This window comes from Lissotriton vulgaris, chromosome 4_1 (assembly GCF_964263255.1).
Source record: "Lissotriton vulgaris chromosome 4_1, aLisVul1.2, whole genome shotgun sequence".
NCBI lineage: Eukaryota > Metazoa > Chordata > Amphibia > Caudata > Salamandridae > Lissotriton > Lissotriton vulgaris.
Genome location: NC_141691.1, coordinates 2044736399 through 2044763371, shown reverse-complemented (window position 1 = coordinate 2044763371; position 26973 = coordinate 2044736399). Strand labels below are relative to the sequence as shown.

At 45.7% G+C, this 26973-nt stretch overlaps 1 protein-coding gene across 1 annotated transcript in view; it reads left to right on the top strand.

Moving 5' to 3' along the window:
• The window catches only part of NUGGC (nuclear GTPase, germinal center associated), a 1233257-nt gene that overhangs the window by 434700 nt on the left and 771584 nt on the right, over positions 1 to 26973 (top strand). The window contains exon 13 of the mRNA XM_086966431.1: positions 20034 to 20120. Within this exon, the coding sequence (XP_086822557.1) occupies positions 20034 to 20120 (87 nt within the window). The remainder of the gene's footprint in view (positions 1 to 20033; positions 20121 to 26973) is intronic.

Here is a 26973-nt window from a genome sequence, read left to right as displayed (position 1 = left end):
TTTGACATTACTCTTTTTATATACCGGGGACTCCCACCCCGACGACGGGGAATGATTCAGGCACTGGATAACTGCAGTTACAGGTAAGTAACGCATTTCATAAAGAGACTCCGTCGAAAGAGCCTTGATCCAATCACTCTATTTCGGATCCGAAGCAGAAAAAGTTGGTGATTCACCCTGATACAGGGCATGTTCAGACCACTGTACCAAAAAAAGAGAAAGTAGACCTACCAGAGGACTACCACATCCCTCTAAAGAAGATAAGTGTGGGTACTAACCCTTCATTCTCCTTACATGCCACCTACTTCTCCTATTAATCCTAATTTACTCATTTCACCTGTAAATTCACCACCACCACCTAACCCACAAGATGATGGGGATGGAGATGGGGATGACAATCAAGATCCCCCATAGGACACTGATCCTTGGCAGGATTGTCACACTGATCCAGATCAAGTTAATGATCCAGATGTGTACCCCTTCAGGCCCTCCCCGACAGATGACAACAATGGATACGTTGAGCTCCTTAATAGGGCTGCTCAATATTACGGGGTGGAGTTACATTCAGAACCATTAGAGCAGGATTTCCTCTTTGAGACCCTTAACTCCTCTCACAGAGTCACTCATACATTATTCGTGCTCAAAGGCATGTTAAAACACACTGATGACATTTTCAAAGACCATGTCAGGGCAAGAATTATTACTCCTAGGGTGGAGAGAAAATATAAGCCTGCACCCACCGACCCTAAAAACTTCAAAGGTTAATTACCTTTAGACTCTCTTGTAGTCTCTAATGCTTGCAAGAGAGCCAACTCTAAAACGTCAGGTGAAGCTCCCCCTCCAGATAAGGAGTCCAAGCTCATTGACGCCTCTGGCAAAAGAGTAGCTTCACAAGCAGCTAACCATTGGCAAATTGCCTATACTCAAGCTTTGTTGGCTCGTTATGACAGGACTCACTATGATGAGTTAGAGAAACTCATGCTGTTCTTACCGGACGAACACAAGACTAAAGCTAACGACATTATTCAAGAGGGTAAGCTCATTATAAATACATCTATCATTTGTGCCATAGATGCGGCAGACACAGCAGCCCGTTCAATTAGCACCAGTGTACTCTTACGAAGGCATGCTTGGTTGAGAATTTCAGGTTTCAAACCTGAGGTACAAACCTCCATCCTCAACCAACCCAGTTGACACCTCTCTGGAAAAAAAGAAAAAAAGATACAGAGGTCGCAAAGTTCATGGGTGCTTTGCAGTCACCCACCAATAGGGGGTACTTTCGCCTCTCTTTCCATAGGGGTGGCTCTAAAAACATATCCACTGAGACTACCTCATCCTCTTACAAGGCGAATACTCAATCCCCTCTCAAAGAGGTTATTTCAGAGGAGGTTTTAAAAGGAACAATGGTAAGGGAAGAAACAGAGGCAACTCCACACACTCTTCCCCATCCAAAAACAAACAGTGACTTCCATCCCGTACCCTGGATCATTCCACTCTGGGGAACGTCTCTCACAATTTCTCTCTGTCTGGAACTCTATCACTTTAAACAAGTGGGTACTGCAAATTATCCAATATGGTAACTGCCTAGAACTTACCGCCATTCCCCCAAATATCCTTCCAAGACCACATGCAATGTCATGGGTACATCTCTCACTCTTAAAGCATGAGGTTCTCTCTCTCCTAGAAAAACAAGCTATAGAACCAGTCCTGTTACAATACAAAGGGACCGGGGTATACTCCATGTAATTCTTAATTCCCAAGAAGGATGGATCTTTAAGACCTATACTAGATCTCAGACAATTAAATCTTTACATCCAATCAAACGACTTTCACATGGTCACACTTCAATAGGTTCTCCCGCTCCTTCAGCAAGGCGATTTTCTGTCCATTCTGAATCTAAAGGACGCCTATTTCCATTTTCCCATTCATCCAGCTCCCCGCAAATGCTTCAGGTTTATGGTTGATGGCCAACATTATCAATTCAAAGTCCTCCCATTCGTATTAACTACAGCACCCAGGGTTTTCACAAAGTGTCTAGCAGTAGTCGCGGCTCATCTAAGAAGACAGAGAAAAACCAAAGGGGATGATGGACGGAGCATTGACAATACAAACACTCACCCCAGTCAGCTGATCTGGGTTTAATCCATCACCGTTCTTTAGCTCACTCCGCCACCCCAGTTCAGACATGCATATACAAATCAGTCTGACCCTGTCCTCATCGGAACAGTCCAGCCCGAACTGCCAAGCCATGTTTTCTCTGGACCGGAATCAAGCTTCCCAGGACCGGTTTCTGGCATTACAGCCATCTTCAGCCGGGCTTGCTTGAATCCAGTGGCAAAGTGAGCAAGGGACTCACGTCTGAGCATACCCTGCCAACAAAGGACGAACAAAGAAAAACCATAGGGGATGATGGACGGAGCATTGACGATACAAACACTCACCCCCAGTCAGCTGTTCTGGGTTAAATCCATCACCGTTCTTTAGCTCACTCCGCCACCCCAGTTCAGACATGGCCATATGCAAATCAGTCTGACCCTGTGCCTCATGGGAACAGTCCAGCCCCAACTGCAAAGTCATGTCTTTCCTGGACCCGAATCAAGCTTCCCAGGACCGGTTTCTGGCATTACAGCCGTCGTCAGCCGGGCTTGCTTGAATCCAGTGGCAAAGTGAGCAAGCGACTCACATCTGAGCATACCCTGCCAACTAAGGGCGAACAAAGAAAAACCAAAGGGGATGATGGACGGAGCATTGACAATACAAACTCATTCCCAGTCAGCTGATCTGGGTTTAATCCATCACCGTTCTTTAGCTCACTCCGCCACCCCAGTTCAGACATGGCCATATGCAAATCAGTCTGACCCTGTGCCTCATGGTAACAGTCCAGCCCGAACTGCCAAGCCATGTCTTCCCTGGACCGGAATCAAGCTTCCCAGGACCGGGTTCTGGCATTACAGCCTTCTTCAGCCCGGCTTGTTTGAATCCAGTGGCAAAGTGAGCAAGGGACTCGCGTCTGAGCATACCCTGCCAACTAAGGGCGAGCAAAGAAAAAAAAACAAAGGGGATGATGGACGGAGCATTGACAATACAAACACTCACCCCCAGTCAGCACATTCAATCTTCCCCTGCCCAGATGACTGGCTTATGAAAGCCAGCTCTCATCAGAGCTGCCTACGCCACACTCGAAAAACAGTCCAACTGCTTCACAACTTCGGTTTCACTGTAAACCTCACCAAACCTCATCTCCAACCATCCAACACACATCTAGGAGCCACAATAGACACTCAGAAAGCTCTAGCGTGTCCCAACCCAGTCAGGATCTACAACATGCAGACTCAAATGTCAAAGTTTCAGCCTCAACACTCATTACCAGCTCCAGTGTTAATGCAACTGCTAGGAATGATTACATCTTGTATTTTAATCGTTCCTCACGCAAGACTCCAAATGCGTCCCCTACAGGAATGCTTAACACGTCAGTGGAACCAGGCTTAAGGTCAGTTATCAGATCTAGTGTTGGTGGATGGCCGCACCCATCGCTCTCCACAGTGATGGAACATACAAAACCTTTTCAAGGAGTGGCCATTCATCGACCCAGTCCCACAAATACTGCTAACGGCAGACACATCGCTCACTGGTTGGGGAGCTCATCTTGAAAAACATACCATTCAGGGCATGTGGACTCGGCAACAGAAACAACTCCACATAAACCATTAACTTCTAGCAATTTGTCTAGCATTGAAAGACTTTCAACTTCATCTAGTAGGCAACGTTGTCCTGATTCGCACAGGCAACATGACAGCAATGTACTACGTACAAAAACAGGGGACACACACACTGTCCAGCTCTCTAAGCTAGCCCAGAGCATCTGGAGATGGGACATACCTCAAAAAATATATCTCCTTCAGAATACCTCCCAGGAGTAAACAACCAGATTGCAGATCTGCTCAGTCGTCAAAGACAGCAGATCCACGAATGGGAACTCCACCCTCAAGTTCTCCTCTCATCCTTCCAAATGTGGGGCTTTCTAGAAATAGACCTGTTCGCCACCCACCTAAACGCAAAATGCCCAAACTTTGTATCCAGGTATCCACACCCATTGTCTAAAGGCAATGCTCTATGGATGAATTGGTCAAGGTTATTTGCTTACGCTTTTCCGCCTCTCCCACCCATTAGTGGTTCGGAAGCTCAGACAGCAGTCCCTGACACAAATCCTAGTTGCTCCCACCTGGGCCCGTCAACCCTTGTTCACAACCATGTTGGAGCTATCAGTAGTTCCTCACCAAAAACTACACCTTGCTCCCAATCTTTTCACTCAGAACTGTGGAGAGATAAGACATCCAGATCCCAGTCATCTCAACCTTGGGATCTGGCACCTAAGACCCTAGAGTTTGGTTATCTTAATCTTCCGCCAGACTGCATGAATATTATCAGAGGCCAGGCCCCCTACCATAAGAGCATGCTATGTAGGAACGTGGAAGAGGTTTGTCATTTACTATAACAACAATAAAATGAATCCCCTAGATGCTTCAATTAAAAACATAATTTGCTACCTACTACATCTACAGCGTTCCAATTTAGCGTACACATCTATACGCTTACATCTTGCTGCAATAGCTGCATATCTTCAAAATAGACAACATTCTTCTCTTTTTAGAGTGCCTGCTATTAAAGCATTTACGGAGGGACTTCATTAATTCCACCCAGATTTCCACCTGCTCCAGTCAACATTGTTCTTACAAGATTCATGGGTCCGCCTTTTGGGCCATTGCACAAATGTGAACTACAATTTCTCACATGAAAGGTAGCCGTCTTCATAGCCATCACATCTCTGAGGAGAGTGGGTTAGCTTCAGGCACTAACAATAGAAGAGCCATTTTTACAAATACACCAAAACAAAGTGGTTCTAAGCTCTAACCCCAATTATTTACCTAAAGTCATTTCTGCCTTTCATATCAACCAATCTGTTGAGTTGCCTGTGTTCTTCCTTCAAACAGATTCAGTGACCGAATGTACTTTTCACACCTTAGATGTCAAAAGAGCATTACTTTACTATATATAACGGATAAAACCTTGCAGGAAAACGAAGCAAATTTTGTTGATTTTGCTCCACCACATAAAGGCAATCCATTATCAACATCAAGTATTGATCGGTGGATCGTTAAGTGTGTTCTGATATGCTACATCAAAGCTAAACGCACGTTAACAATTCCCCCTAGAACTCATTCTATGCGCAAACTGGGGGCCGCTATGGCATTCTTAGGATTTATACCCATAGATGACATCTGCAGAGCTGCAACATGGTCTACACCACTCGCATTCACGAAACACTATTGTGTAGATGTGTTAGCAAGACAACAAGCTAGTGTGGGCTAAGCAGTTTAACATAACTATTTCAGACAGCTGCAACAGCTACAGGTTAGCCACCGCTTTGGGAGATAACTGCTATATTGTCAAAGCATAGCATGTGATCTACAGCGTACATGCCTCGAACGGAAAATGCTACTTGCTACAGTATGCATCTGTTCTTGGCATGTAGAGCTGTAGAATCTCATGCGCCTGCCCGCCTTGCCAGGTACCTATACCTGTTGCAGTATTATCTTACTTAGGTACATGGACATCTCACTTTACTCCTCTTACTAACTCTATCATCACCCTCTGCGGCTAAACAATCTAATGATGGAGTCGATGCCCATGCGCACTATCACCGAAAGGAGGAGTCACCTACCTCGTGACTGAAAAGACTATTTCGAACAAAAACAAAGTGCAAACATCCGGACCCAACACTAGATGGCAGTCTATGCATAGCATGATATTCTACAGCTCTACATGCCAAAAACAGATGTATACTGTGGTAAGTAGCATTTTTTATTTTTTTTTACTAGACCTGGAAGTCTAGTGACTTAAAAAAATCAACTGTAATGCACTTGACCTCTGTCTCTGAAAGTAGAGCAAATGTGACAAATTAACAAGATTTTAAGGCATTTTTATTGCTCATTCACTTTTTGAGCTATAAATTTCCCTTGCTATCCTGTCACATTTGCCCTGCTTTTGGGATCAGAGGTCAAAAGTCAGGTGTCTTCCTTCTCGCCAGTGTGATAATGATACTTTCTTTGATTTAAAAAATCATAAAAGGGTGGGCTTACCGCCATGCAAACAGCGTATACATCATAAAAAAAACCACACAAATTCAGCTTTAAATGTTGTTAAAAACTGGTATCATAAAATATGCAAATTTATCGAGGAACACAATGGTTTTAACTCATGATAAAGGTAGAGAAGTAGAGGTGTGGGAAAATAACAGTAGTTCAAACGGGGGGCACGTTATTTTTAACTCATAGTGCAAAAAGACATCCGTTTGGAAAGGAAGAAAAGGGAGAGAAGAATCCGTAGCCGGCCGAGGCCTGGCCTATTGTCCAGAGACCTCTTTGGTTGCCGCCCTGTTTTCCAGCTCTATGGCGGCGAAGTTCAAAAATGTTATGGTTTTGCATGAAAGTTCTATCCAAGATCCACTTAGGCATCTTATCACCGCCGCTCTGCAAGTTCTCACCTGAGCTTCTCTTAGAAGTGGTCGAAGAAGCATTTTTCTAAGATTCTGAAGTGCCGGGCATATGCATATTATTTGCAGCAAAGATTCTGCACCGTTGCCACAGAGACGGCACTCGGGAGTTGCCCACGACCGTAGCCATTTAGGAGTAAGCTCTTTGGAAGAGAAGCAGCCCAGCCTTAAGAGACTAAGTTTCCTTTTGTGATGGTCCCTGAAGCATTCTTTCAAGTATTCTGAGGTTTTAAGTTGGTATATGATGGCAAAACGATCCAGGCATGGTTTTTGCCGGCCACTGCTGCTTTGTCCATGAGTAATGATGCTTGTTTGACTGCTTTCTTGGTTATCAGCTTGAAAGCGGAGTAAGTCATGGGCAAAAGCCAGGATTCTTCCAGTTTTAGTGCCTCAAGAGCTTGCCTCAAGGTCTTATATGTTGAGTTTGGTAGACCGGCTTGTTTTTCAACTTCTGACCAGCAAAGGTGGGCCAGGGATTCGTCTGCTGCGTCCCTCATGCGCCAATAATATTTGGCGAGTGCTCCTTGTCTTGCCGGGAGCTGGTTGGTAAGACCAAACTCCAAGCGAATTTGAGCTTGAGAGATATGGCGCGGAATTAGGAAAAGGTTTTTAAACAGCCTGGATTGGGCGAGGTTTAACTCTGTGGAGTCCCGGGTTGCCAGTAATTCTGAGCCGTATGTTAGTGATGGCAGAAATTTAGCGGCTACAATCTTAAGAATGTGGCCGGTGGAATGTCCGTTTAGTTGCTTTTGAACAGTTTTAAAAGCAAATTGAAGCTGCTTGGCTTTGGATTTCCCCTGTTCCAGGTGCTGTTTAAACTTTTGTCGATGGTCCAATAAGATTCCTAGGTATTTATATTTGTCTACCTGGGTTAAAGAAGTAGAATTTATCTTCCAGACAAAATTTAGTTTTTTCTTTCTAGAGCCGCAGAAGCATAGAGTGTTTTTTTTTTTTTTTAGGTTTATAGTCAGCTGTGCGTTCGCGAGGTACTGCGACAGTTTGGAGATCAAGCGTTGTAAGCCGATGGGGGTTTTTGACAGGAGCACTATGTCGTCTGCATATTGAAGAGATATTATAGGTGAATTAGCCAATTTTGGAGGATCACCCTGAGTGGTACGTAGGTTGCTTTCTAGATCCGCGGTGTAGATATTAAAGAGGCTGGGGGCCAGTACACAGCCTTGTTTTAAGCCATTGGTTGTGTGGAATTTCCTTGTCAGGTGTCGACCATCTCCTTTTTTAACTTGGACCCAAGTGTCTGAATAAAGCTCGATGATTGCTCCCAGCAACTTTGGCGGCACGCCCCAAGCTTTCATTTTGGCCCAAAGAATGGATCTGGGCACTTTGTCAAAAAGCCGCTTTTAGGTCCAAGAAGCAAGTGTACAGCGGGTGGAATTGTGAATTGCTTTGTTAACAAGGAGGGTTAAGGCGGATAAGTTGGTCAAGGTGCCCAGTCCTGGCCGAAAGCCTGTTTGTGTCCGGGGAGTTATCCCTGTACTGCTCACCCAAGAATCCAGTTCTACCAGCAGATTGGAGGCATAGATCTTGTCGTCAACGTCTATTAAGGCTATTAGCCTATAATTGTTAGGGTCTGAGCGGGACCCGGATTTGTGGATTGGATGAAAAATACTGCCTCTCCATGATTCGGGAATATTCCCGGTTTTTAGACTGTGACCAAATAAGGGTGTTAGTTGGCTGGCCCAAAATGTTGGATCTTTCCTGAATAAGGCATTGGGAAGCCCGTTTGGTCCAGGTGCTCCATCTGTTCTCAATGATTTTATAGTGTTCGAGACCTGCTTTAAAGAGAACAATTCCATGTCTCCTGTGTTCTTAGATATCGGTGAGTTCCCACTGCTTTTTGGAGCCAGCTTTGAGCTCGGGCTAAGCCGGGGAAGCTCCTCTGGACGCTCGTTGTTATTGTCAGTGGAATCGTATAATAAGTCAATGTGACTGCTCCAAAGCTGGTCCGTCATGTCCGAGTTAAACTGGCGATGTTTGCCGTTTAGCATAAAGTTTATTTTTGTCCAAAAATCTTTTGAGTTATTCAATTTGCTTGCGTGGAGTATGGAGCATGCTAGTTTTTCCCTATGCAATCGCTTGGCCAGATTGATCTCTCTTTTTAGTTCTTTTTTTAGAGATTCAATTTTGTTCAGCGTGGTTTGTGATAACTGAGAGACTTTTTTACGTTCGGCCCTAAGGAATGCATTTATTTGCCTTTTTAAATGGCGCAGTTTCGGTGTGTACCATTCCCCGCCTCTTTTCCTTATGGGTTTGGGTCCTCTATTGTTGTTCTTATTGATCTCCATTACGAAATTTTCCCAAGTTTTAACTATGTCTCTTGATGTTTCAGCTGGTTGGTACAATACGTGGCATGACTCCATTAGAGTAGAGAGGTTTCCTTCTCGCCAGAAAGGGCTAGTAGGACCTAAAAATAGCTTGTCCTAATTAAATCTGCCTCGCAAATGCAAGTGGATTTTTCGAGCCCTGATGTGATATACAAAAGCTCATGATGCAAATGGAAAACATTTCTCTCGTAGGGGATTTCCATTTCTAGTCGTAAGCGCTTGAATAGTCCAGCTCATATGTGGGGACCCTGGAGTAGTTATTCAATATATCTTCTTAAGTGTAGAGTTTCACCTTTCTTCAGAAAGAGGCAGATTAGGCAGCCTATATACCTAGGCTACCGTGACCAGATTCTTCATTATGAAGACAAAAAAGGACCAGAATAAATAATTTTAGGATAATTTGCAAACAGCATAAATATCCCTCACAAAACCCTTTTTATGATAGAGATGGAGAACAGGGCAGAGTAACCTCATAGGCTGTCATTATATGTCTAAAAAGACACTGCATACCACCAGTATCCCATCGTGCACAGCAGGTGGCAGTTACTTCAGTTCTTTTTTAAGGCAATGTTTGAACAGGTAAGGATTATACAAATGCCTCTGTCTATCCCTCTGGGGGGGATGGAGGGTCGCTTGTGACTTTAATGGAAATTCCCCTACGAGAGAATGGGAGTTAATGGTAAACTATTCCTTCTCTCCCACGGGATTTCAATTTATAGTCCTAAGCCCATCCCATATAGTACAGTGAAGGAGATGGTATACACTGGTAAGATCAAGCGAAGAGATTTCGGAGGGAAGCCTTACTTACATGAGCATCTGCTCTAGCGTGAGAATCTAGGCAGTAGTTCTTGATGAATCTATTAACTGATTTCCAGGTAGCTGCTTTGCTGATTTCTGGAGTTGGGATTTTGCATAGTAAAGCTGCATTAGTTGCTTTCCCCCTAGTGGAGTGTGCTTTAGGTTCAGCTGAGAGAGTTTTGTTAGCCTTTTGGTAGCACAATAAAAACCAAGACACTATCCATTGTGAAGTGCATTGCTTGGAGGTCAGTAAGCCTGTACGGACCGGACCGTAGTTGATAAACAATTGGTCCGATATGTGGCTGGCTCTTGTTTTGTCCAGACACATTTTTAGAACTCTCCTCACATCCAGGGAGTGAAGAGTTCTTTCCGCTGGAGGAGAGGGATTCTGAAAGAATGGAGGCAGTGATGTTGTATGGTTCACATGGAAGTCCGAAACGATCTCATGTAGGAACTTTGGGTGAGTTCTCATAACCAATATTCAAAAATGAAATACAGTGTATAGTTAATAAGAGCAGACCGCTTGGATCTCCAGTCTTAACCATCACAGGACTGCCATCGGGCAGAGGAAAGCCGTGAGGGAAACGGCGGAGTGTTTTTCCGGGAGGCACCGGCACCGGGAGTAAAGGACTGCAATCCCCAGCAGCCCCTGGGGCACCAGCGCGACCGTGACGCGCTCGAAGCGCCCGGAGGCGCAGGTAAAACGCTGACCCCCACGAGACCAGGGGGGGACACCAGTCTTAACCATCACAGGACTGCCATCGGGCAGAGGAAAGCCGTGAGGGAAACGGCGGAGTGTTTTTCCGGGAGGCACCGGCACCGGGAGTAAAGGACTGCAATCCCCAGCAGCCCCTGGGGCACCAGCGCGACCGTGACGCGCTCGAAGCGCCCGGAGGCGCAGGTAAAACGCTGACCCCCACGAGACCAGGGGGGGACACCAGTCTTAACCATCACAGGACTGCCATCGGGCAGAGGAAAGCCGTGAGGGAAACGGCGGAGTGTTTTTCCGGGAGGCACCGGCACCGGGAGTAAAGGACTGCAATCCCCAGCAGCCCCTGGGGCACCAGCGCGACCGTGACGCGCTCGAAGCGCCCGGAGGCGCAGGTAAAACGCTGACACCCCCCTCGCCCCCGCGAGTCGCGCGCGGGAGCGCCCGGGGCGAAGCCCGGGCAAAGGGCGGGCCCTCTGTGGCCCTCAGAGGCACGAGGAGGTCGGGACGGGGCCACTCCCTTTATATTTACCCGTTCGTTACGATTTGAAGGTACTGTTCTTTGGTCCACTGGCCATTTCTCATTTGGGAACTGTGGGTACTGCTATCTTTTCCGGGACTATCTGCTATTATTATTTGTGTAAATATTGTGTTTGCTATGTGTCATTGACACCTGCATCTGTAGCCCTGCGCAACCACCCAAACCGCAGAACAGGGGTTAGTATTTGCCAGCATGTCCCCAAGAGGCACCCGCAGCAAAACTGCTGCCGCTGTGACTGGCCCCATTGACCTTTTTATCTCTAAGGCCAATGATGCCATCAATCAGGGCATTAACCTATTAGAACGCAGGGTATCACAAGACCTGGCGCTTGCCAAACGTTCCTCGCTTGGCCTTATTGCCACCGCCACTACACCTGCACAAACTATGCCTAACAACATCAGACCCCTACTTGATGTTTGTGCCGACATACACACAATTCCCAGTGAGGTTAACCTCTCAGCCTCCATTCCCCTGTTAGACACAGACACCGACACCAGCACAGACCTGGAAAAAACGCCTGACTTACTAATTAACCCCTCTCCCAAAGCAAAATCTGCTGATAACACCAGGCATGCTAGAGGTAGGCGAGAGGGGGCAGTTCAAAAACTGAAGTCACACGCACCCAAGCCCCGGGTCACTACGATCAGGAAATATGGCCGGGCACAAAGGAAACCTGGGAAAAATACCAACTTCGTCCCTGACAACAATCATAACGCGACTAAGGTTATGGTAATTCCCCAGAGGGATGACAGCGAAACTGTACAGCAGGGTAGAACAACAAACACTAATGGAAATATAGACAAATCATATGACCCCCTGTTGGAAAGACTGGGGGATTTATTAAGTGTTTACCTATCCCCAATCGAAAATAGGCTTGCTCGATTAGAAAAACAGCTAGACGAATTGAGCAACCCTCTTAAGACTTTCCTAAAGGGAGGTCCTGCAGCTAGCACAAAAAATAGTAACCCTACCAATACAGCAGGTCCCAAAACAACTATATTACAAGTACCCCCAGCCGTCCCAAATAACGTAGACAAAGTCGCACCTGTTGCGCCGGCCAATGGCCCAATTACTAAACAAAAAACAGCAACATCCCATACTAATAGTAAATCTACAGACAAAAGGAAGGATCCTGGCACCAATACCACCACGAATACTACACTCCCAATTGCGAGCACCACAGGTCACCCCTCAGTTTCAACAAGCAATCCTATCCTGACCCAACCCACCCCAAAAACATCCAGACAAGTTCCTGCCCGCATTAATCTTCCCCCGGAATGCGGTGCATATGTACTAGTGTTAGTAAACGTTACTAAACTAAGAGAGGATCAGGATGAAAATCCCACATCACTCAAAAATAAAACCCTGCACTGGCTAATTACCAACTGCAATTACCCGATTGATGGTGCAAGGGAGATTATTAACACACAGAGGGTGGGTTGGATTGGACCACTTAGGAAAAAATTTGAGGGTGACTGTGTCACTATTAGTTTTAGAAAACCACACTGGGCAGAGAAGACATTAGCTAACGCCCCTCTACCATCGCCATTGGAATTTAACACCACGCTCCTTCCCTTGGGATATTTTTACCGACACCTGATTCCCCCAGAACAAGCTACGGTTAACTTTCCCAACTTTCCCAACAATTTCCCCACTAATTCACACCCAGAGATGAATTTTGGTGCAAGGGTCAAATCACCCCTTTTTGCCCAAAACCAGAACTTAAATGCCGCCTTTTCCAACAACCTTAATTGGCACCCACAACCTCCAATGCCAATTTTTACCCCCAACCATCCGCAGTACTTTCAAGCCCCAACTATGCACCTGAGCAATCATAGGGATAGGTCCTACTCAATCCCCAACCCATCCCAGTTTGCACAGATGACACAAGCTAGGCCAATGTACAATATCCCAACTTTCAATCGGTTCGACTATCTATCATCATTAGACGAACAGGATTGACTGACTACACCCCTAAATAAAGAATTAAGCAACAATGTAAAAACCTGTAACCAAGAGGATGCCACAATTATAATTTCACCTGCATCGCTCCATGTTAAAACGGCAGTTCCAGAAATTATATTGTCGGATAGCATTCCGGCCATTTCAAACGAACCAACTATTCATGATAATGGCAATACTAGGCACACAATTATTAACCAGGGGTTCAAACACGGCCTATCAATACTAAGCTGGAATGTTGCAGGTTTAGAATCTAAGCTCTCTGACCCTGCATGGACCGAACTAATTAATGACATAGACATACTTATGTTCCAAGAGACTTGGGCTGTTGATAACCTGCATATTGAAGGCTACCACTGCTTCAGCCTGACATCTCTAAAACCTAGTTTTGGCCGAGCGGTGGGTGGACTCTTTACGGGGATTAGAATTTTGGCAGGCGGTACAATTAATGTTTTGAAGTTGGATAACCTTGCCAATTCCAACATTCAAATTCTGGAATATAAATTGAAATCAAAGACCACAATTTATTTAATTAACTTTTACAACAATGATTTTAATGGTGTACCGAACAAAAATTTTGTTGCTTTATCTAAGGTTTTAAACATGATTGATTGCTCTCTGTCAGTAGACACCAAGACTAGTATTCTGATCGGGGGAGATTTTAATGTGAAACTTATAGATAACTATGGATCCACTAATTTTGATCACTGTAATGACCGCAGGGGTTTGGAACTGATTAGCATACTCTCTGATTTTAATCTTGCTGATGTAATGAGTGTAGGGTATGATATGAATTTTCCCTATGCCCCTACGTTTAAGGGCAGGGATAACGGTTCAATTATCGACTACATTTTTACATCGCCTGTGCTAACGGACTGTTTAATCAAATCCACTGTGGTGCAAACGTCTTTCAGCGATCATAATCCTCTGTTTGCTATTTTTAACCTTGCACCCAGTCCGATTTTTATGAATTTAAATGGAGCAAGGGATATCACACCCTCAATTGACGGCCTTCGCCTTAAATGGAGAGGAATTGATTGTGGGGCCATTATAGATATAATTCGGGAGGCACATCCGGATTTATTGAAATGCCTCTCCTCCCCAAGTACAAATAATGAAGAACTGATTACTGATTTTGAAGCTTTATGCACCAATATAAAAAATCTCCTGTCAGTCCCACTCTCTGCTGCCCACAAAGAGCCACGGTGGTTCGATACATCTTGCTCCGTGGCCAACAGAGAGCTAAGAAAGGCTCTCTCTGCCAATCCCAGGTGTAAGGACGTTGTTCGAGCTGCCAGGAAAAACTATAAAGACAAAACATCGAAAAGGAAGGCAGATTTGCTCTGTGATCACTGGGATAAGCTGGTTATCAGCGCCAATCTGGGTGGCAGTGGCCCTTTTTGGACGGCAGTTAGGAGAACGAGGGAAATGGGCAAAGAGCTTACAAAAATTAGCTGCAATATAACCAGCTCAGTCTGGGAGACCCATTTTTCTAATATTTATGCCGCCCCCTCTGATGGGCAACCTCTCCCTAATCTGAACCAAACAGAAGGCTTAGAGATCTCAGACTTAGAAGTCAGGAAAGCTATCAAAGAAAGCCTAGGTAATAAGGCGCCCGGGCCGGACGGCCTCCCTATTGATATTATCAAATTTAATGTTGATCTTTGGACACCAATACTTTTAAACATTTTTAACAGTCTCCCACATGTAGCCATGCCCGCCACCTGGGCTACAAGTATCATTGTCCCCATCTACAAAAAGGGAGACAGATCCGACCCAGTAAACTATCGTCCCATCTCCCTCCTGGACAATACTCTAAAAATACTAGGACGAATAATCTATAACAGGGTACTGGAATGGGCGTCTGATTCTGACTTTCTAGACCCCTGTCAGATGGGGTTTAGGAGTGGGGTAGGAACCGTCGAGCAATGCCTAAACTTAAAATTGATAATAGATAAATACTGCATTGCTCGCTCATCCCCCGTTTACCTGGCTTTTATGGATCTTTCATCCGCATTCGATCTTGTGAATAGATCCAAGCTATGGTTAACCCTTCTGTCAAACGGTCTCGATGCCGCTCTTGTTAACTTCTTAGCCTATCTCCACACTGACTTGAAAGCTCGGGTACGTGTTGGGATGGGCGGAGAAGTGTCGGGAGCCATCAAGATAGGGAGGGGGGTGAGACAGGGGTGCGTTTTAGCACCCCTGCTGTTTATTATCTATATTAATGGCTTGTCCAACTGTTTAAAGAAAGCTACCCCTGATGTCCCAACTATTTTAGGAAATCCCTTGCCCGTACTTTTATATGCAGACGACGCTGTCCTTATGGCACGTACACCCAATGCTCTACGTCTGCTTGTACATAGTTTTGTAAATTTTATGGAGGGACTGGATTTGAAAGTTAATTTTAAAAAGTCTTTTATCATGTCCTGTGGGCCGGGCAAAAGGAAACTCGGTACTATCCAAATTGGAACAGATAAACTTGAATCTGTCCAAAAGTTCCCTTATCTGGGGTTGGTTTTCGCTGCGAACGGCTCCTGGAGTGGGCATGTGGCCCACGCCACGAGCAAGTTCTCGAAAGCCAACAACTCTGTCCTGAGTCTACCCCGCCCAAAGAAAATCGGTGCCACCAAAGCTATTGTTAAAATTTTTAAACTACAGTGTTCCCCTGTTGCTACGTATGGAGCCGAAGTGTGGGGATCGGCCAGCAGCATTGGTATTCAAAGAGAGGAAAACCGTTTCTGCAGGAAATTGCTGGGAGCACCAATTTCCTCTTCCAATTTCATCTGTCATAATGAACTTAACCTCCCTTTTATAAACGACTTTATTAAAGCAAGACCAGCACTCTTCTGGATCAGAATCTGGAGGAATGAGGCTGCTGCCCTTACGCAAAACATCATCAGGGACTGCCTTAATAGTGAAAATGGCAAGCAGATCCCCTGGTTTAAAGAAGTTTTAAAAATATTTAATGAAATTGGTAGAGGTATTTTGTTTACTGAGCCAACGGCTATAGAACCAAAGGACAAATATGAGGTCCAAAAGGCACTGTATGCACTTTACCGTAATGAACGGCTTGGAATTGAAATGCAGAAATCTGGGGTTAAAAAATACATCAGTAATGGTTTTTGTATGCAAATCATGCCACCCTATCTATCACTGCCTATGTCAAATTGGGAACGATCTCTACTATTTCGTCTAAGGGCAGGAACTGTGAAATTTTTGCTCTCTTTTCCTCTGGGGTATCAACACCATACTGACTTTACCCCCTGCCCTTGTGACGGTACAAGCACTCAAGACGATTTGCACTTTCTGTTTTTCTGCAAATTTTATGTGAGATATACCAAATGGCTTTTAACCCCATATTTTAGAAAACTTAGACCTCTTACACTTCAGGATTCCTATTTGCTGCTGCTCACCCTGGACAATGATGAAGTGACATTTCGCACTAGCACTTTTCTAAGACTAGCCATACGTGCACGTAAGACTATGGAAAGTCCTTGAAATCAGATTCAGTCGAAGATACTACTGCTAAAACCTTTTTAACTTAATGAAATGTATTGTCTAATCGCTGTATGATTTGCTTTGTTATTATGAAATGTAAATTATTTAACTGTTTTGTATTATGTGAATGTATATGTTCTTTGATGTGTTCGGTACTTTTATGAATTTTAACAAATTCGAATAAAGGTCTTTTGAAACTTGAAACATAGTAAAGCTGCATTAGTTGCTTTCCCCCTAGTGGAGTGTGCTTTAGGTTCAGCTGAGAGAGTTTTGTTAGCCTTTTGGTAGCACAATAAAAACCAAGACACTATCCATTGTGAAGTGCATTGCTTGGAGGTCAGTAAGCCTGTACGGACCGGACCGTAGTTTATAAACAATTGGTCCGATATGTGGCTGGCTCTTGTTTTGTCCAGACACATTTTTAGAACTCTCCTCACATCCAGGGAGTGAAGAGTTCTTTCCGCTGGAGGAGAGGGATTCTGAAAGAATGGAGGCAGTGATGTTGTATGGTTCACATGGAAGTCCGAAACGATCTCATGTAGGAACTTTGGGTGAGTTCTCATAACCAATATTCAAAAATGAAATACAGTGTATAGTTAATAAGAGCAGACCGCTTGGATCTCTTAAATTATCCTAACAGTCTTTATTTTGTCCCTTTTTTGCCTTCATGATGAAGAATCTAGCCATTGTAGCCTAGGTGTATAGGATGCCAAATCTGCCTCTTAGGTTTGTTTGCAGGCTTTCCTGAAGAAAGGCAAAACTCTAAACTCACGAAGATATAGTGAACAACTGCTCCCGGATTCCCACATGTGAGCCCGACTATTCAGTGCTTATGACTATAACCGAAATTCCCTTACGAGAGAATAGTAGTTACAGGTAAGAAACTCTTCCGTACCTGTAACAGTCAATTTACACCTTGTAGGGCAGTAGATTCACATGCATCGTCCAACCTCCTCCATTTCTTCTTTTGGGAGAATACATTACCTCTAAATGCCAATTTGACAGCTGGATTGCAGCACTCTAGCTCAAAAAGATGAAAATGTGTGAAGAAGAGAAAAAGAAAATGCAGCCTGATAGAGTTCCAATGTGAAGAATTAAAGAGAACTATCCCTTTAAGAGTAAATGATGATCTCAACCCACAGTGCACCCTACTAGCAGTTTAATTCAGAGAGTCAGATCTTTTTTCCATCACATGAGCAGGACTTTCAGAGCATATGTGAGGTTCTTAACCTTAGTTTTCCACAAATATCAACATTTATTATAGATCTAAAATCTTCACTCTACATTTTTAGTCCAGTTGAGAGGCATCAAAAGATCAAGATTCTTGAGACAAATTTTTCTCATAATGCCTTCTCTTTTTCAAAAGTGCCTTTGTGTGGCAGAAGCAAGGCATTGCCAAATTCTCACAAGGTTTGTGTGGCACGCCTCCAAAAGGCCATGTGGTGAAAACATGTGACATGCAGTAAGTTGTCAAGATGCACACTTACAGACAGAAGGTACCAGGACAAGGGGCCTTATGGAGAAAATATAAAAAGAGGAAGAACCAAAGAAAAAGAGAAGATGGTAGAAGTCTTTGTCTTATGCCCCCTCTAACAAACTGCCTGGCGATAAAGAGTCCCACGGAGGAAGATCTAAAGAGAGGTCATCATCAAAAAGATGTCAACGTCACTCTTGACGTCATTCTGGTGCAGCGCCTAAGATATCACGGTGAATGTCGAGGGAATTGGACCCAATTTGTTCATCATTTGACAATGAGGAAAGAACCGTAGACACCAAAAGTGCATTCTATTTAATCAAATACCACTAAACATTCTACCTCAATTTTCACCGCGAGCCAACTACATTGGCCAGCATATCACCATTGATGTCGAGGAACCTACATTTCTAGCCAAGTTCATCGGAATCACCTTCTCGGTCTATAACTTTGAGGCTATGTTAAATTTCACTCACCACATTTATCTTCACCTCAGATGAGTGGATATTAGCCTAAGTTTTCTACTACATTTACTGATAAACCTGTAACGAAAGCAGAGACTTTATCGAGTTACGCTCGACCCTTGTCCTCTGCCAATCAGGCCATTAACACCCATCCTAGCCATTTGAGGATCCACTGCAAGAGCCTCTACAATGGATAAACCAAGAATGGTTTCAAGACCAACATCAATGTTTCCACTGTGTACGACCACAGAGGACTCCACTTCATACACTCCAAAGTTCCCCGCGGCTTCTCATTGTAGATATTCTCCAGCGGACACCATCGCTATCAAGAGGTCTTGATAAGAGGGTTGCTAAATAAAATATTCCTTTATTATAAAGTTACCCGTTACTTTTTTACTGGTTTTCATTGTGCATGACCTAGCATAGTGGAGTCTATGTAAGCAAGAAATTGACGTGTGTTTGTGTCTTTAATGGAATATGTTTAATACCTATGGGGTGTAAATTATTACAGAAGCTACATTATTGTGATGTTAGTCTGATTCTACGCTTGAATCTGGCTCTTTGCATTTGTCTGAAACAAACAAGCACTTAGCTACCCCAATCTAGGCAGAAACAGGTCCTCCTGCTTTGATCTTTTTTGTGCTGTTTTATATGGACCCATGTTAATGTCGACCATGAAGGCATGGTAATGAGATGAAGTATGAATTAAAAATCTTCTGTGGCTATCTGTTTATTTATGGTAATACCTGTTGTGTACCACACTTAGAAATATAAAACGCTAAATAAAGGATTGCAAAGCTGTTAGGTCTGGCCTCCGTATAGTGCCTGCACTCACAGGCACCACTCCAGGCTTATGTGTGTGCATAGATAATACAGGCAATGTGAGCCATTTTGAAATATGTGTGCATGTCGGACAACATGTTGAATGTGTGTATATCTGTGCAAGCATATATGCTTTGAGTGTTGTTGGTCTTCCAAGTAATCTGTCTTTATTAATGATTTATTACTCATCTCCATTGTGGACCATGAATCTCTCAAACCAGTGAACATGAGGAAAACTGCAGTCCACTTATGGCACCGTCCAACCTGATAAGTACTGTACATTAACAAGATAAAGCGATCAGGTTTTATCCAAGAAGACTGAGTATTTTTCATTCCCAACTCTAAATGAAGTGGGATCCAGAGGGTATGTTTTAGGAGGTAGCACAGGAGAGGTTATTTGCTGCAGTGGTGATGCACCAGCATTTCATTAGTTTACACTTCTGTAATTCACAGGACTATCAATCCATCCAAGTGTATAATAAGTATTCAAAGTATGTCACAATGTCAAGAATGGAATTGTCCTATTTAAATAACCCTGTTGGGAATAGGAATACTCCACAGACATAAACTTACGTTTGCCTCCATCGGGCTCCCCATGTTTAAGTTGCTAGCATCTCCGAAAGACAAGAAGTTATCTCTGTAGAGCATTCTTAGGTACAGCATTCTGTACATACAGAAGGCCTCCAATCAGAATCTGTGCACTGTTGCTGTATTGTATCTATTCAGTCTCTGAGGGAGCTTTAACTGTTGCTGTGTGAGAAGTTTGTACTGCTACTGCAAATTCTCTAATGTTATTTGTGCCATAGCGAAGCTTGAGAAAATCAATAGGTAATCTTCTATATATATATATCTTCTTGCTTGAAACAGTCAGAGAGTAACGAAGAAAAACCAGTCCATTTCCAGCAAGGAGTTGCTGTAGACCTACGCGATCTCATCATGAAGATGGAGCGAGAGGTGAGCATGTAGTATGTTAACTTGTATCTTGCTGTAACTGAAAATGAGAAATGATCTGTTATCCAGTATTTGGGTGTCTTTCATAGATTCACATGCCTGAATCATTCCCCGTCGTCGAGACGGGAGCCTCCGGTATATAAAAAAGTAATGTCCTAAGACATACATAAAGAGAAAAGGTCTAAGGGTCTCACCTTAGTAACCTATCCAGGTCCTTATGCAGGAAGGACCAAATAGAGTAGGCTTCCAGGGTCCCACCTTGGTAGCCTATCTGTGTCCTTTTGTAAAAAAGGACCAAAGTAAAAGGAACAACCAATCAGCTACTACCTCCCTCTAGAACCTTCCTGTGAGGAGCCTCAGTCTCTCAGATTTTCTACCGCACGTTGTGCTAGGGAGTCTCCACCTGAGTTCTCCTCAGGAATCTTGGATTTTCATCTAAACTTTGCAGTTTTCGACTTTCTTTGCTATGGCTGATAGCAAAAAGAGAGCACTTTTTCGACCCTGTGCCTCCTGTGGCAAGTTGAGGCTTCACGTGGACGACGAACATGAGACATGCCTGTACTGTCTCTATCCTCACCACCAGTCCATAGACTGCAGGATTTGCCGTAAATTCTCCCACAAGACCCAGAAAGACCGGGAAGGGAGACTTCTAATTTGGCTGAACAGGCTTAAGGACAAACCGGAAGGCGACCTGGTTTCTGAAGGTGAGAGCATGTCTGGCGCCTCACAGTTTTCCTTGAAGAGGCCTAGGGCTTCCTCGCCTGGCCCCTCAGACACCCCTCCTAAGAAGTCCAAAAGGTCTTCAGAGGGCAAGCCTACCATGTCTAGCAAGGACCTTCCTGTCCCCAGGAAGCAGCCACTGCTTACTACGACGACGGCGCAATCGGCGACCACCTCATCGCTGAAAACCGTCTCTACATTGACGACGACAGTATCGACGACGATGGCATCGTCGGCGTCCTCGTCGACGAGACTAACTTTCTCATCGTCGACAGGTAGACCGCTTTCATCCTCCGCTCCGTCGACGACTAGGAGCACGCCGTCGACGACACGACCGTCGACGAGGACGTCGACGCCGACACCGTCGACGAGGACGTCGACGACGACACCGTCGACGAAGGTCACACCGTCGACGAAGCCACCACCGTCGGCGAAGAGCGCTCCGTCGACGACGGCGCCGACGACGAAGCAGTCGACAGCGGAAAAGTTACCAAAGGCACCGTCGACGAGAGCGTCGTCGACGGACCCACCGTCGACGAAGACTAAAGTTCAACCAATGACGGAGAGCTCCTTAATGAAGCCATCGTCACAGGCGTCGACGGCGACTGGTGCCTGGAAGGAGTCTGAGCTCCTGTCACATGCGATGGACGCCCAAACATCCCATGTTACCATCAAAATCACCAAAAAACCGATTACACCGGAGATGACATCACCTAGTAAGGTCCAGCAGCTAACGCCATCCTGCTTCTTACAGGACCAAGACTTGGAGGAGGAAATGTTTACCCAGGCCACTAGCCCTTCAGACCTGATTGTCAAGTGCCAAAGTACTGACGAAGAGCAGGAGGTTGAGGAACCTGTACCTCCAGTAGTAACTACTTAGGTTCACACCCAGGTGACTCCAATGGTGTGCCTGCCAGCCTCCTTAGTCTCAGACTTGCGCTTCCTCATTCAGGACTACAAAGAGCGGTTCCCACAAAAAGCCACTCCCGTTGTTCCGCCAACCCCGCAACCAGCTGTGTCCGTTCCTGCGCCCGTGCCACGATATAAGCCCCCTCCACTGGTTCTTCCAAGGACACAGGACCCAGCACAAGACCCCATCTCGTCCGAGGACGAGGGAAGAGAACATGAAGAAGGGGAAGTCCGAGACGACGATACAGACGTGGATGCTGACCAAGACTACGTTACTCACTCTCCAGCCTCTCCGGAGCCACAATCCTCTGAGTCTCCGCCCGCAGATATTGGAGGTTTCCATAACCTCATGGAAAGGGCAGCCAAGAGGTTCCATATGTCCATGGAAACACAGGAAACTGACTGTTTCCTCTATGATTTTAAGGAACCAACGAAGAAAACAACGAGATCGATCCCGATCATTGATTATCTACTAAAACAGGGCAAACAACTCATGCAGTCTCCAGCTTCCCTGCAGGTAGTCGTGCCCAGACTGGACAAAAAATACAAAGCTACGTCGTCGGCTCCAGCATGCCTTACAGGTCACCCCAAGGCGGACTCTGTGGTCACCCAGGCGGCGCAGAAGAATTCGCGCAACCCTGCATCACCTTTATCAACACCACCCGATAAAGAAGGCAGAAAGTTGGATGCAGTCGGAAAGCGTTTTTCCACCACGTCTGCGACGACGGGGAAGATCGCAAATTCCATTGCCCTTCTCGGACGTTACAACCGTCAACTCTGGGCGGACATCGCGCCCTACCTTGCTGACCTTCCAGAAGATCTAAAAGCGGAGGCACACTCGCTCCTCCTTGAGGGCCAAACTTCGGCTTCAGAACTGATTGACTGTGCCATTGACGTGGCCATGACTGGCTTCAGACAGCTGGCAGGCGCAGCTGTCCTAAGACGCCAAGGCTGGCTTAAGGCCACCTCTTTCAGGCAGGAGATCGAAACCAAAATTCTTGACATGCCTTATGACGGCGATCATCTTTTCGGCGAGAAGATTGACGAAGCCCTCACCGCAATTAAGAAGGACACCGACACAGCCAGAGCCCTAGGTACTCTGCAATCTCGCAATCAGTCCTTTCGTACCAACAGGGGAAGAGGACAATCCTCCTATAGAGGCTGTTATCAAAACAAGTCCTCCTACTCATACTCACAGGGCAAGACGCAGTTTCAACAGCGCCAAAACCAGTCGGGACGTCAGACCTCCTTCAACAAATCGTCCTACAGAGGAAAAGGACAGAAGAGACCCGCAGGCAATCGCCAATGACTCTATCAATTGGCCAGCCCCTCCACCATCACATTCTTTGCGAATTGGAGGAAAACTCTCTTTTTACCTACAAAATTGGCGGCAAATAACAACGGACCGGTGGGTTCTACAACTTCTTCAATTCGGCCACTCTCTGGAATTCCTCTCAAATCCCCCACAGACACCACCCGTCAAGCGCCCTCACAGACACCTACGGCTGCTTCTCCAAGAACTAGCTTCCTTGCTTCAGAAGGGCGCAATAGAAAAAGTTCCACACGCCCAAAAGGGGGAGGGATTCTATTCCCACTTCTTCCTAATTCACAAAAAGGGAAAGAAATGGCGACCGATCCTCGACTTGAGAGCTCTCAATGTGTTTTTGAAGAAACAGTCGTTCCGCATGGTCACGCTACAAGAGATCCTGGGACTTCTGGAAAAAGGCGACTACATGACATCACTAGACCTACAGGACGCCTATTACCACATCCCTATCCTCAAGGGACACAGGAAGTACCTCAGGTTTGCGGTCGCAGGTGTACACTACCAATTTCGCGTCCTCCCCTTCGGCCTCAAATCTGCCCCACGGATCTTTACGAAATGCCTTTCTCCTGTCGCAGCCTTTCTTCGCCAGCAGGGACACCAGGTCTTCCCTTACCTGGACGACTGGCTGGTAAAGGCTCCGTCGAGAGAAGCCGCAGCCGCATCTTCCAGCGCCTGTCTGCAGCTTTTCCGCCGTCTAGGCTTGACCCTCAACAAAGAAAAGTCATCTCTAACACCAACCAAAGTCATCACTTTCCTTAGAGCGACCCTGGACACGGAATGCACAAAAGCCTTTCCATCACAGGAGAGAAAGTCGAAACGTATCTCCTTGGCCAGGTCAGTGGCATCCAAAAAGACTCTGACCGTCCGTATCTTCAAATCGCTCCTCGGCATGATGTCGTCATGCATCCTACTCATCCCGCACTGCCGCCTAAAAATGCGCCCCCTGCAGGAAGAACTGACAAAACAGTGGACACAAGCTGCGGGATCCTTCGAGGACCGCATAAGAGTCACCCAACCTATGATCAACAATCTACAATGGTGGAGATCAGCCAAACACCTGTCGCAAGGGCTACCGTTCCTGCTTCCGGCGCAACCGCATATCATCACCACGGACGCATCCTTGGAAGGCTGGGGTGCAGTCCTGCAAGAACTACAGACAAACGGGAAATGGACGCCACAGGAATCCAAACTCCACATCAACATTCTGGAACTAAGGGCAGTTTTCCTGGCGCTCCAATCGTTCCTACCGCGCATCCGAAACTCCCCAGTGCTAGTCAGGACGGACAACACCACGACGATGCACTACCTGAACAAACAGGGAGGGACGCGCTCTCTCTCGCTCTCTCGAGAATCTCAGAGAGTTTGGAACTGGCTTCTCCAACATGGCATAACACTCAAAGCCGAATACGTTCCGACAAAGACAACGTCCTAGCGGACGCCCTGAGCAGAGAACAGTCTCTATCCCACGAATGGGAGTTGGACGCGGGAGCAATGGACTACATCTTCGCGGAGTGGGGGACACCACAGATAGACCTCTTCGCCACCAGGGAGATCGCCAAATGCCCAAGCTTCGCAAGCAGGCTTCCCCAACCAGGAACACTAGGGAATGCATTTTCCATAGCTTGGCAAAACGTGTTTGCTTACGCCTTTCCGCCATTCCCACTGATACCCAGGGTAATCAGGAAAATGAAATCGGAGCCCTGCACCCTGATCCTCATCACCCCATCCTGGCCGAGGCAACACTGGTTCACGGAACTCCATCGTCTATCTGTCCATCCACCTCTTCGCCGAACCTGGGCCCTCTGAAATTGTCAGCCTGGCTCCTGAATACCGCGAGTTCAGCCATCTGAACATTCCGCAAGAGTGCAGGGATGTCCTGGCCAACGCTAGAGCTGACAGCACTAAAAAGACTTATACTCTCAAATGGAAACGCTTCTGCGTCTGGTGTGCGAAGGAAGGTCTACATCCTTTCCATGTCACCCCCCAGCAACTCCTGCCATACCTCCTACACCTGGCGCATTCCGGACTCGCCCATGCGTCCATCAAGGTCCACCTGGCAGCAATTTCTAGGTTCACTCGAACTTCTAGGGGCCCTTCCCTGTGGGCGGACAGGCTCATCAAACAATTCCTAAAGGGCCTTTTTCGGTCCTTCCCTAGACCAAAACCTGTGCCTCCAACATGGCAACTCAACGTAGTTCTTCACCAGTTGATGAAGCACCCCTTCGAGCCTATCCACAAATCAGATATCAAATTCCTATCGTGGAAGACAGCCCTCCTACTGGCACTAACCTCGGCCAGAAGGGTAGGTGAATTGCAAGCCCTCTCCATCCAGGACCCTTTCTTACAATTCAAAGAGGACAGAGTCATCCTGCGTACTAACCCACGATTCATACCCAAGGTCCCATCGGACTTCCATTTAAATGAGCCTGTGGTTCTTAAATCGTTCTTTCCGAACCCATCTACTTCGGCTGAGAAATCATTGCACTCTTTAGACCTTCAGAGATGCCTCAAATTCTATCTTGATAGAACTAGACAATTCAGAAAGTCATCCCAACTCTTTGTCGCATTCAGCAGACCTAGGAAGGGCATGCCCTTAACAAAACAAAGCATATCAAGATGGATCTCTTCAGCTATAACTCTCTGCCATGAGAAAGCGGGGCGACCTCTGGACTCACGGGCCAAAGCCCACTCCACCAGAGCCATGTCTACGTCTGCGGCACTGTTTGCTGGAGTGCCACTCCTGGACATCTGTAGAGCGGCGACCTGGAAGTCCCTGCATACCTTCACCAGGCACTACTGCTTGGATGCTGAGCTGACGAAAGACGCAGCAGTGGGCAGGGCAGTGCTTCGCCATCTATTCCAGTGAGGTGAGCCCTCCTACTTCCTACCATCCTTGACTGGTATGCACATTTCTCTATTACTAGATTCTGCATGACATTGTATGCTGTTGTTTTTTACAGTCACAAATGTTCCTTATTTGCAGTTGTATATCTTCTGTATCAACTCAGAATGTGCATATTGTATTGCTTGCTACTCTGATTCAGGCATGTGAATCTATGAAAGACACCCAAATACTGGATAAGAAATGCGTTACTTACCTGTAACTGCAGTTATCCAGTATTAGTGTCTTTCATAGATTCACATGCACCCTCCCGCCTCCCCTGGAAGGACTCACCTCTCTCTAACAGGTTTACACCTATACAACTTGGTGCGTACGAAAATCTGAGAGACTGAGGCTCCTCACAGGAAGGTTCTAGAGGGAGGTAGTAGCTGATTGGTTGTTCCTTTTACTTTGGTCCTTTTTTACAAAAGGACACAGATAGGCTACCAAGGTGGGACCCTGGAAGCCTACTCTATTTGGTCCTTCCTGCATAAGGACCTGGATAGGTTACTAAGGTGAGACCCTTAGACCTTTTCTCTTTATGTATGTCTTAGGACATTAATTTTTTATATACCGGAGGCTCCCGTCTCGACGACAGGGAATGATTCAGGCATGTGAATCTATGAAAGACACTAATACTGGATAACTGCAGTTACAGGTAAGTAACGCATTTCATATGTCACAAATGGGTGAAAGCATTTTGCCAACTTTACTTGATGAATCTTGTATTTTTAACATGATGTGCATCTTTGTTTTGATGCTCTAAGGCTAAACTAAACTGTTGCATTTTGCAGAGGAGATTGCTGAAAGAGTGTGTTAGAAGTGCAAATGGAAGAACAGATCTAAATAAAAATAGCCACTTTCCTTTTGACTTGCTGTAGACTTTGAGACATCAGTTTTCTCTTGAGAGTTAAAGATGCTATTGCAGAGGGGCAGGTGGTGGTGTTAGCACCCTATTAGTCAGTTAATTGTCTTCCTATATACATAGCTGAACAGAGAGCAAAATAGAAAAGGTTTAT